This window comes from Sinocyclocheilus anshuiensis, unplaced genomic scaffold, assembly GCF_001515605.1.
Source record: "Sinocyclocheilus anshuiensis isolate Anshui unplaced genomic scaffold, SAMN03320099.WGS_v1.1 scaffold9092, whole genome shotgun sequence".
NCBI lineage: Eukaryota > Metazoa > Chordata > Actinopteri > Cypriniformes > Cyprinidae > Sinocyclocheilus > Sinocyclocheilus anshuiensis.
This window is the reverse complement of record NW_015549383.1, coordinates 421-13,058: the sequence shown is the minus strand read 5'-3', so window position 1 is coordinate 13,058 and position 12,638 is coordinate 421. Positions and strand designations below refer to the sequence as shown.

The 12,638-nt window shown below is 40.4% G+C and overlaps 1 protein-coding gene across 1 annotated transcript; it reads right to left on the bottom strand.

Annotated features, from left to right (window-relative positions):
* Window positions 1-103: 103 nt before the first annotated feature.
* LOC107656926 (metal transporter CNNM2-like) lies at window positions 104-11,246 on the bottom strand. Its single transcript, XM_016444873.1, has 8 exons — window positions 10,976-11,246; window positions 6,647-6,790; window positions 5,862-5,999; window positions 5,458-5,627; window positions 5,175-5,268; window positions 4,716-4,778; window positions 3,357-3,535; window positions 104-2,235 (listed from the first exon to the last, which is right to left on the bottom strand). Exons 1-8 carry the CDS (start codon window positions 11,244-11,246, stop codon window positions 2,038-2,040), a joined length of 1,257 nt encoding a protein of 418 aa, XP_016300359.1. The 3' UTR covers window positions 104-2,037.
* Between the last annotated feature and the right edge of the window lie 1,392 nt (window positions 11,247-12,638).

Genomic DNA, 12,638 nt, shown 5'->3' with positions numbered 1-12,638 from the left:
ATTATATATATATAATACGTATATTTAAATCTGATATAGCATTGTCTGTTTTATAGTATGTAAGCATACAATAGTACTCTCTGATTTATACAGTATCTCTATACACATTCAAGATTGAAAATAGCAGCAGTGTATGACAGACTCAAACCGCATGTTAGAGCACCACATTTCTGAAGATGTTTCCTCTTTTCTAAGGCAGGCGATCCAACGTGAAAACACTGATCTGATCTGTAGGACATCACCAAATGCTTTAAGTGAAAAGAACAGGCGTTCCTCTTTAACACAATGTGAAAAAACTGGAATAAGTGGTCGATGTAACAGAAGAACAGGAATGCTGACCGAAGACTTTGTTAGTGTTCAACAATCACTATTTCACATCTCAAGCCCCTTAACAGTAGTTGTTAATCTAACAGATTTACTCTACCTCTCAGTCTCATTACATTAAATTCTGCTAGTTTACTTTCGGATATTTTGTCCTACCTGTGAGCACATTAATTGGTCATGATTGTCCCTGCATAGCTGTTGCACTATTGCACTGAGAGGTTGCTACATAAACACTTGAGACGTGAATGTCCTGATATCCAGCGGCTTTACGCATCTGACAGGAGCGTCTCAGGAGGTTCTGATAAAAAACAAAAACAGTCAGCGGATAAAAACATCAGCCAGAGATTCGTTCCCCTTTGTAACAAGAGCGTTAATGTAATCCTAAACCAAATAAATACATTAATGCTGAATTATTTTTCTTTTTCATCTGTTTTAAATTCAGTAAATCATCAAGTACCTCTTTTACAATCCCATGACATCGAGTCCTACATGAATAGCTTTTCAAAAAATAATAAGATAAAAGAGCAATAGTGGAATCTGGAAGATAAGATATAAGTTACAGTGTAAGTTGCTGAAATAGTGTCTTTGAGGTCCTAAACGCAGCTAGCAACTATCTGAAGAAAGGTAGTTGTGACATACAAAATGTTTCTTTTAAAAATTAAGAGTTACGTGATTACAACAAAAGCACTGAAAATCAAAAATGTATCATTAATAAAGAGTGGTCCGACGTACGTAAAAATGGAACCAGTCATGAGACGTATACTCTATTCACCTTAAAATAGGTGACGCTGTACCTCAGCACAATCAGGATTGACGTAAAAAATCTCTATCTCTCTCTCTCTCTATATATATATATATATAGATGAAAAAGGCCCTTATATGTAAACACATTTGATTTCTTTGTACTGTGAATGCTGTACGTAGCACATCTGCGCGTGAAGTTAACCTGGGCAGGAGAAATCACTGAAATCGTTGGCGGTGTTATTTGGCACAGTCCAGACAAACGCCATTTTGCCTGCTTATGCGTGTCGTGTCCGAGGCTGCTGTTTTTGTAACAAATTCTCGCAAAGGACCCACAATTATGCTGCCTGTTTTATCCTGTCTATGTCAAATGTCTTTGGTCGTGAGGCCTCTTCTGATAGGCTGAGATGTATTCTGGCTTTTCTCGAAGGGCTTGGGGATATTGATCTCCATGTTTACAAGCCTCCCGGTCGCTGAGATCTCATCTGTGGCTGCATCTGCTCAGACTTCCTGGGTCAAATGGAAGATTTTGGAGAGCTCCGTGTGGCCCGGGCCCCTCGGGGGCCTCCTTTGTTGACAGTAACCGAGCGCTGTCTAAAGGCACCGTTATTTCTTTGTCCTTCTGGTATCGTGTCTGGTCAAGGTGTGGTGTGGGTCGTCACCTTGCTCCTTCGAAGTGAAAGTGTGTATTTCAAGTGTGTCTGTCCTCGATCGAATGAGCGAGCGAGAATGATGTGGTGGTCCCTGACTGATCCGCTGCCTACAAAAGGTGTTAAGGTCATTAGTGCATGCATTGTGGGATATGCGGCCCTTCACATTGTAGTCTTTGCGTACGTTCCCCTTTGAAATCGACCGTGATGAGAGGAAGTGAAGCTCCCCAGTGTACAAGAAGGCCTCTCGCTCAGTACGTGACAAGGGAGAGGCTAACGGAGCCGTTTGCGCTCTTTTGCCATCTCTCTTCGCTGAAGGTGGTTAAATTGCCCCGTCGTTGTGAGCGGTGTGGTTGGGTTTGTGTGCGTTGGTGGTCAAAAGAGTGGCCGACTCGTCCAACGGTCCATCCTGATGCTCTGTGAAGGTCAGCTCGATCTTGGTGAACTCGCTGTCTGTGGACTGGGGCGTCTTGTCCATGCGAGATGCCATAAGGGCGTTCTGATATTGCTGGCGGGTCACCTGACAGAGAGGAAGAAGAAGAATTAACGAGACATAGTTATACTGGTCTATTTTGGATTTTTGTAATGTGGTGCTGCTAATATCTGTAATTAATCACATGAGGTTGTATTTTTATATAATTTTAAGTTGCTTTGAATAGAAGCATCATGGAAATTCACACCGATATTTTCAGATTTAGATTTTTAGAGAAAGCACTGAACTATATAGTCACTAAATTATGGCTGCAAGTTGTTTCAAGGAAACTTCAGACTTTTTTGTATTTTTTAATGGGTTGTGTAAGTTAACATGTTAAATGAAAATATCAAATGTGTAACTATCATTTTTAACACATCTACCAAATTGAATTGTTAGTTTCAGCTTTCTAAAGACAAAAACAGAGAGATGAATCATTTTTGTTTTATTTTCATATAATTATTTGATTCTATTGACATGTTTAATTTTTAACAGTAGGAAATAAAAACGAAATCTGTTCCTAGGTTCTTATGACATTTGTTCAGAAATCTTTCAGTTGTTAATACCAAGTAAATAATTTCCAGAAAATATTTTAATAATTTGCTTAGCTCTAGTACAGGCATTCCCTAAACAAACCCGTCTCATGTGAAATATTTACTTATAAAGTACATATAATATATCACAAAACTGCATGTTCACAGGTTCTCTGATGTCAGTTAATTGTCACAAGATATGCAAGTACACTAATACAATATTTCATCTTTTTAAGTGTTTTATTTCTTTTTAAGATTTAATTGATTATTAGCTTTTCATCAACTTACAAACCCAAACACCCAGTTTTTTGGAATCTCTGTTCTAGTGCAATGACAATATAAAGGCCAGTTATTTATTTTGGAAATGTATAATATTACACTGTATAATATTATCACACAATATAAATGAGACTTTATTCAGGGAAATATAGCTGTCTTTATATTTCAGAAAGCTGCATGATGCCCTTAATTTGAGCTTCTGCTTAATGTGAAAACATAATATGATTTTCAGTTTTAACATGACTGTGGTTAGACAGGAATTTACGAGTCAAACTGCAACTTTCAGCAATTCCATGCATTCCAAGCAAACCAGTTTGAGTTCAGAAGTGCAATATAAATTGTCAGCAGCGTTCAGACCTTGATGTAGAGCAGGTCAGAGGTGGCTCTCACGGAGTAGTCTGGCACGTAGACCTGAAGGAAGGAGTTGAGCTGGTTGTTGCTGCTGCCCAGCGTGGGAGTGACCGCCTCCATCCGGTCACTCCTGTTCAGGGAGTCCGAGTGGTTGAGTCCGAACGGTCGTGGAGGTGACTTATTTTCTGTATAGCAAATAAAGGGTAACATGCAGGTCAGTGGTCAGCTGCTGGTGTTGCTGTGATGTAAACAAACGAAACAAAAGATTCTTGTCTGTTGTTCCATTCATTTTGGATGCCCTGTCTCTTCTCATGAACCGTGCTGTGGAATTCTTTAGACACAAAAGTTGAGCTTCATTTATTTACGAGCCAAATTGTGATGTAGCAGCCATTTAATATGACTTAGATCTTCCTCTGCTAGAAATCCAGCGAGGATTTGCTTACACAGCCAAATAATGAACATAAATAAGGAAAAACAACCATTAACAAATGACTTCTAACCCTCTTTTGGCACTACCTTTTGTTTTGCTGATAAAACAATGGATATAATCCATTCCCTTTTTACACGTTTACAAACTTTGCCAGAAAGTGACATAATTAAGATTAGAACATCTGCTTAATAACTCACACGTAACGCAAGGTGAAGAGTTTTTAATCAAAATAAGATTAGGTTCTCCACTTCTTAAAGAAACAGTTCAAAGAGTGTCTGTGGGGAAGCAGTCCAACAGTCATTACACTGGAATGTATATAATCCCAGGGTCAGATATCTAACCGTGTGGATTTTTTCAATTTAGAAAAATATACACAACCAATTTGCTTCATATGAAAATTTTTTATCAAACAACAAATGGTTTGTACAATAGCATTAAAAACGTTTAGGTTGGTAAGATTGTTTTTATGTTTTTGAAAGAAGTCACCAAGGCTGCATGTATCAGCTAAAAAAAATTTTAACTGTAATATTGTAATATATTGTTAAATACATTAATATATTGTGAAATATTATTATAATTTAAAAGAACCTTTTTCTAATTTAATATATTTTAAAAATTTATTCTCGTGACAACAAATTTTTAGCAGCCATTACCCCAGTCTTCAGTGTCACATGATCCTTTAGAAATCATTATAATATGCTGATTTGGTGCTCAAGAAACATTTCTTATTATTATCAATTTTGAAAACAGTTGATCAGATCATTGCTTATAGGCTCCCATAACCATTATCAGACCACTGACAGTTACTTTGTCAAAGAAAATGAGGACCTTGAACAGGGAAAACTCTTAATGCAACATTCCAATCTTCAGATTCTAATGTGAAAGAGAGGATTCAGTGGAAGGAATGAAAAGGGGTGAAGAAACGAGTGCGGTACCTGGAGATCCTGCCAGCGATTCTGCCCTGCTCACAACAAAGGTTCGAGACAAGGAGAGAGGAACTGGAGACCAAGTGGAAGGGAGGGAGAAATAAACGGAAAAGAAGGGAAAGACAAAAGGAAATCATGGGGAAGAAAATATGATTTACACAGAATTCCATCAAGAATCAAAAGAGTAATCATTTGCATAGTGTGCATTTACATAATGTGATTGATTAAAGAGAGTCAGAAGCATGTGTAATAAATCTGAGAGCAAACAACAACATCATGCATGATTTGGTAGAAAGAGTTGTATAAAATGAAGAAATCAACCATACGAAAGTGTGTAAAAACATCAGAGATGAGATTCTTTCTTTCATGACCAAATATCGTACATTTCATAAAATCATCAGTTATTTTCATAAAAATCCTGACATTTAGGGGGGGTGTGCAAGAAGTGAGAAAATCCATCATTCAGACCTGGTGAAGAGGTTAAAGCCAGCACTCCATAAAAAGAGAAGGCAGCAGCTTCAAACTTCATCCCCTCCTTTCCAGCCTCAACCTCCACCTTCCCCTGTGAGCCAACAGTTACAAGTATTTGAGATAAAACTCAGTAAAGTGTTGGAATGAAATTTGTTCAAAATAAGGAGTCCAACCCTTTGCAACAGTTTTTGCTATAATATGCTGTCTAGGTAGGCAGCTCTCTAGGTTTTGGAACAGAGCTTCGAGATTTCAATCCTGTGTTTTCAATCAGAACTCATACCTGCAAGATGAGGATGAAGTAGTCCACAGGCTTGTTGCGGTGAAAGAGGTAGTGCTCTGACATTTTCTTGTTCTTGTCATCATATTTGAGCTCCTGGATGACGTTAGGATGTTTCAGCAAGCGCAGGAGGATTTTCTCTGACATTTGAGCCGTACTAAAGGACTCCACCTCTAGGGGGAGAAGGGGAAAAAACGGGTTTAAGAATGTTTTACAAATTTGTGATTGCATTCTTAATCATTAAAAAAACCACAGAGACACATGTAGTTACATGCTGGACATCAGTACCAGTTGCCAGGAAACGCAGTGCGGCCAGAAGAAGCTGCGGTAAGAATGCTTTACAAGTTTGTGATTGCATTCTTAATAAAAAACAGAGACACATGTAGTTACATGCTGGACATCAGTACCAGTTGCCAGGAAACGCAGTGCGGCCAGAAGAAGCTGTGGTGATATTTTCACGCTCAACTCATTATCTGTGGGTTTGAAAGCAGAGAAGTCCTGTTTCCTCTCTCTGTGAGCTATCCTCTTTTTCGTCTTGTTGTCAGCTTTCATTTGGGAATAACAAGATGACATGGTTAGATGGTTTTACTTACATTGCATTAAAGAACTGAAAAATCTCTTTGAAATTTAGTTTAAAATCCAGGTTCTCAGATTAGGTAGTCTTTGTATTCATTTTGATTTATATGGTTTTGAACATTCTTAATTCTATTTTTAAGAAAAGTTTCAATTGAATGAATCTAAATAATACATAATGTGGTGTAACCATCAATAGAATTACCTTGAATACATGCGAGGGTATACATCTTAAAACAAAAATAAAAAATACATTTACAAAAATAAATCAATGTAAAGTATTTTTAATAAAATTATCATGAATTATTCATAAAATAGATATTAGGTGAAACAAATTTCTGATATTTTTAGAGACTTATTGAAATTTTTGACCCTGACCCCCCTTAAAAATATCAAAATACATACATAAAAAAAAAAAAAAAAAGTAATTAAATTAAAAACTTGCTCATCTTAGAAGAAGTGCATTCAATTCACTGTATGTATAAACTATATATTTTGGAAAAAAATTAATGAGCGCAAGTCAATCACCCATAGGTTGAATAGAATAGAATAGAATAGAATAGACTCATATATTTGGATAATAGCATGTGCCAGACTTGTAAATGTAAATGGTACTCACTGTACAAGTCAGTCTCATCAAGAATCTCAGATTTGATGATTTCCTCAATGACGTCTTCTAGCGTGACGATGCCCAGAACCTCATAGAATGGGTCTCCCTCTCCTTCATTATTCACTCTTTGGACAATGGCCAGATGGGATTTACCTGCCACGGCAAAAACCAAACATACAGTTACACTATAAGTTTATGAGGTATCTCTCAAGATAATTTCGGACATGGTGGTCCCCCTGTACCCTAAACAACCATAAATGCACTAAACCCCACAGAATCACAGTTCTGTTGGTTTATGATTACAATATGTCACGCATGCTTACTAAGAACCACGAGAGAGTTATTATTTGACAGTTGTGACTGTTCAAACATAAGGTTCTTGGAAACAGTCAGACAACGATCCATCGCGTTTTCTTAGCAAATCTCTCGTGGTTCCACATCTGTTTTCCCAGGACCTCCTTGATAAGCTGCTTAAAAAATTCCTGCCCAGCACTGTCAACCAAAACGTTAAAGAAAATGATTTTCCTGTTTCTCAGCTAGTGATCATTTAAAAGGAATTTTCCGGAGCCAGAGCTAATATTAGATATGAAATGAAGTTTCCATTCCACTTGGGCAATGCTCTCACTGGCGTGGCAGTGTAGCAATCCATTATGTAGGGTGTCCGTATAAAACTTTTCCATAAATACCAGTATACAGCAGCAAAAAAGCAGCAGCGGTTTCTTTAAAAAACTACTGGGTGGCAGAGAGACCCGAGTTAATGACTGACCAATCTTACTTTACCCTGTGCTTGCTCAAAGGGATGTGCGGGCCTATTTCATGCCTGTTGGATTCAGTAAGCACCAATACTGGTCTGGGGAAATATAAGTTTGTTTTCATTTAAAACCAGCATGACTTGAAATCAGTGGGAAAATAAGATTATTAGTCCAGGCCGCCCACATCTCTCAACCCTGATCTATCTGATCTTTAGACAGTCACTCCTCAACCCATGAATTAAATAAGACGCAATAAATGATCTTTCATTGGTTCAGTCTAGTTACAGCCAAACTGAGAACACAAGTAGGTCCTATATCCAAAGAATCTAGAGAAGAAGAGCCATTGTTTTGAGTTTCCAAGAAAGGCCCACACAGTGTCACAGAGGCTTTAACAGCAAATAATAAAAAGTCTGAGACTGTTTAATTTTGACCACTTTGAGAAGATATTTTGAACTGTATTATTCAAATAAATGTTCTTTCACATTTCTAGTTTTTATGAGTTCTGATGCACTTGTGTTCAGAATTATCTTGCATTTTTTTATCAAAAATACAGTAGAAACTGTAATATTGCTGAATAAAAATATTTCTTAATTTCTTAAAAAGAAATCAATGACAACAAACTTTTGAAAGGTAGTGTATACGTACATGTAGTCTATAGCCAGAGGGAGCGTATAATTCTCCCACACTTCCCAAGGCATAAAAATATGACCTCTGGCATGTAAGAATAAGGCACTTCCTTTCAATGCTCAAGACATAGCTGTCGAGCATAAAGCATTCTTTCGAGGGAAAAAAATCCAAGATGGATTGATGGAATGCTTTCTAGAAAGGCCGTATATTAAACATTTGAGATCAAGTGAACAGAACACATGGTTTCTAGACAACACACAAAGACACATTTTGTACATTCCCACCTTATTTATGGAATGAGGTTTTTCCTTAGATATTTTCCATAATGGAATTTCCCTATAAATAGCCGATGGGACTGTGGGTGGCACGTCTGTGATGCTTTACTGGAACATCTTACAAATGTTGCAGGCACTTATCAAGGCTGATGTGCCTTTTTATATAGCACTTTTTAAAACAGTAAAATGACTTTAGGTTCCCAAGGAAAAGACTAAATATTTCACCCTGGAAATGGAAATTTCAGTGCAGTAAATTCTCCCCCAGTTCTTCTCCCCTGTGGCTGGCCTATGACTAACAGCATCATAAACTGTATAATAGTGCATGCACAGTTATTTCCAACACAAAATATCATTAACATTAGCTTATATTCAATTACAAATCTTCTCTTCAGACCTCTATGTTAGTCTCACTTACATTAAAGTCACATGTCAAGATATTAAAGGGATGGTTCACCCAAAAATGAAAATTTGATGTTTATCTGCTTACCCCCAGGGCATCCAAGATGTAGGTGACTTTGTTTCTTCAGTAGAACAAAAACGAAGATTTTTAACACAAACCGTTGCAGTCTGTCAGTCTTATAATGGAGGTGAATGGGAATCACAGCTTTGAGAGTAAAAAAAAAAAACATACACAAACAAAACCAAATTAAACCCTGCGGCTCGTGACAATACATTGATGTGTAAAGACACAAAACGATCGGTCTGTGCAAGAAACTGAACAGTATTTATATCGTTTTTTACCTCTGATTCACGCAATGTCCAAACTGTTCGAACTAGTGATGTTAGGTTCTTGAATGAATCGTTCTTTTGAGGCGGTTCTCAGGAAGTAACCGGTTGAGCCGGTTCACAAATCGAACTGAATTGAACTTTAGTTCCGGGTTGATGATGCAGGACGCACAGCCGAAGTAGCACGTCCAACTCAAAAAGAACCGAATGAGCCGGTTCAACCGACTGTCGAAGTTTGCCGAGGATTACCGAGGACTCAACATGAACCGAATGAGTCGTGGTGAAGTTTGCCGAGGATTACCGAAGATTCTGATGAGTGAGTTGACGATACTGTGCAAGCCTGAGGCGCGCGAAATCAAGGAGTTTATAAGACTGGTTTATTCATTCTTTATACTGTAGACATGTAGAACATATCCGCGTTTGTGCATCAATGTCTGTAATGTGTGCTGCAGGTGCGAAAATTTTAGGAATCTTATCCAAGTTGTAGGCTAGTCAATATTGCTCAGTCAGTCGTATCTGAGGATCCGCGAATGAAACTGTGACCACAAACACCATTAACTTAAGTGAATTATATGGCAATAATCAGCAATATGCTTTCACACAAAGAACTTTATTTTTGAATGTTTCAACATGAGTTGACACAAATGACTTATTTGTATTTTTCATTGATACAACATGGCACTGAGTTGTTAGAAAAGAAATGCGTAGAGACGTTATTGCTTGATGACGTCAGGAACCGATGAATCGGCTTTTTGAACCGATTCAATGAGCCGATCTGTCCAAAAAGAACCGGTTCGCGGAAATGAATTGGACTTTGCATCACTAGTTCGAACTGTCCTGAGCGGCGGCACGTTCTCAACAGCAGGCGCGTTTTACACATCAATGTTTGTGTTAAAAATCTTTGTTTGTGTTCTACTGAAGAAACAAAGTCACTTACATCTTGGATTCCCTGGGGGTAAGCAGATAAACATCAAATTTTCATTTTTGGGTGAACTATCCCTTTAAAGCTTCCCAACATACTGAACACTTCAGTGCTCATAAACATCTATACTTTAAAATGTTAAAAAACATATGACTTTATCTATACCTAGAAGACCTTCGATGCCCAAAATGCTCATTTAACTGATATAATTACATGAGAATTTCGAATATATCTGGTAACAATGAAATCGTACTCTGTTACAAACGTAACCTCAGTTCCCAGAGATACGGGAACGAGTACTGCGTCTGCTAAGATGCTATGGGAAAAAGTCCTTTTTACTCTTGAACTGAAGCCTTTTTCAATAGCGCAGTGTAACTGCACAGCCATTGGTTCATGCAGTACACTTTAAAAATTAACCAATGGCTCAGCAGCGGTGCTGCACAAACCTATGGCCACAAAGCAGAATGGGCGGGGCCATCTGGCTAAATAAGCAGGCATTTCGCCATAGGATTCAGGTTACTTCGACTAAAGCGACGACTGACGCTGCGTTCCATTCGGAAGGGCTCATCCCTATGCCCTAATCCCTTCAAAGGGTTTACCCTCCGGAGTGAGAGCTTCGAAGTGTTGAAGGGTGTAGGGGACCAAACAACTGTTTCTTGAAGTGCCCTTCTGCGTCATCATCACGTGCCCACACGGAGGTGCCGTCATCATGCAAAGAATCTGCGCAAAGGATCAAGGGAGCCCGAAGTGTCCATCAGTTGTACCCTTCGAAATCCTTCATTCTGAAGGGCCCTTTGAAAGTGGCCAGTTTTTTTTGCACTTCGGTTTGGAACGACCCTTCAATATGGCGGCTATGATTGTTTTCATTCCGAAGTGCCCTTCGGAGGGCGATATATCCCGTTTGGAACGCACCGTGAGTCATGCAGCTGCATAGCATGGCTAGCAAAGCAGTACTCGTTCCCATATCTCAGGGAACCAAGGTTACGTTTGTAACGGAGTATGTAACGGAGCCCAGCGAGGGCTGAAGTCGTCCTACAAGGCTTGGACAGATGGGCAGCCTTTGGCTTCCAGCCAATAGCAGTGGGCAGGCAGAGATGCGCGGCCACTGACTCATCCAGTGGAGGCAGCTTCTCGTACCCCTTATCTTCAGCGCCGTCCACCGAAGTGAGGGTGGTTGAAGCGGAAGTACGGAGACGTGCAGAGTATGGGGCGCGCCAAGACCTGGTGAGCTCGTCATGGACCTCCAGGAAAAAAAGGAGAGGATCGCTGACGAGGGGCTTGACGGCACCCCGGCAGGAACCACTCATCCAGACGGCTGAGGGAGGGCTCCTTCAGTGGAGACCACTCCAATCCCAGCTCCTCGACGGCTTTCGAGAGGACACGGAGGAATTTGGCGACAGCTCCTCTGCGTCCGAGGCTGCTAATGACATGCTGTCATCCAGCAGCTCGTTATCACTCCCACCGAACGAGACCAGATCGCTCGCACTGACAGAGGGACGCTGGTTATGCTGGGTGAAGAGGACAGGGGAAGCCTCTCTGTGTGGAGAGAGCGAAGCATGCAGGACTTGAGCCGATGTGAGCTCGCTTGCATCCGAGCGCTACGATCCTCTGCCCCGCTGTTTTTTCCTCACAGGCTCCTGGGAGGAAGAAAACGGGAGGGCGCGAGGGGGTGGAGTCGCTTTCTGAAAAGAAATCTATCCGCGAGCGCAGAGAGGCGAGACTCATGTTCTCACAGTGGGAACAATCCGTTTCGGTGAGCGCGGATTCCGCGTGGGATTTCCCCAAGCAGGGAACGGACTCACGGTGGCCTCCATCGACGTGCAGGGGAGACCACTGCTGTGCGGCACTGAAGGCGGCAGGAAAGGCGCCGAATCAGCTGAGCAGAGAGATCGCTATTCCACTGCGAGACGTGTCAATGGTGAGCAGGCTCTTCAGTCAGCGGAGATCAGCGTAGAACGCCATCGTCGCTGAAGGAGAAGAAATCTGAATCCTATGGCGAAGTGCCCGCTTATATAGCCAGATGGCCCCGCCCATTCTGGCAGGCTTGGGCGGGCTTCGTGGCCATAGGTTCGTGCAGCACCCCTGCCGAGCCATTGGTTTGTTTTTAAAGTGTACTGCACGAACCAATGGCCGTGCAGTTACACTGCGTTACTGAAAAAGGCTTCAGTTCAAGAGAAAAAAGGACTTTTTCCCATAGCATCTTAGCAGACGCAGTACGAGTGAAGTATCGATAGGGAAGTACTGATGGTACATTTAAGCATTCATTACAACCTATATTATTTACATTAAAGGGGTCATATGAAGGTTTTTTAAAGATCATTATTTTGTGTATTTGGTGTAACAGAATATGTTGACATGCTTTAATGTTCAAAAAACACATAATTTTTCAAATACTGTACATTATTGTAGGTCCTCTATGCCCCGCCTCTCTCAAACGCTTCGTTTTCTACAAAGTCCCTCCTTCCGACAAGCGCAGTCTGCTCTGATTGGCCAGCTGACCCAGTGCATTGTGATTGGCCGAACACCGCAAGCACTCGTCGGAAATGTAACGCCCCTTACCATAATCACGAGCTTCAGCTTTCAAAATAAATGTAAAGACAGAGCCCGAAAGGGGAACAGAGTCGCGTGACAGACACAGTGATGAAGCTGGTATGTGTGCAGTACACAAGCCACGGTTAAGACAGCTGACTCCACTGTGA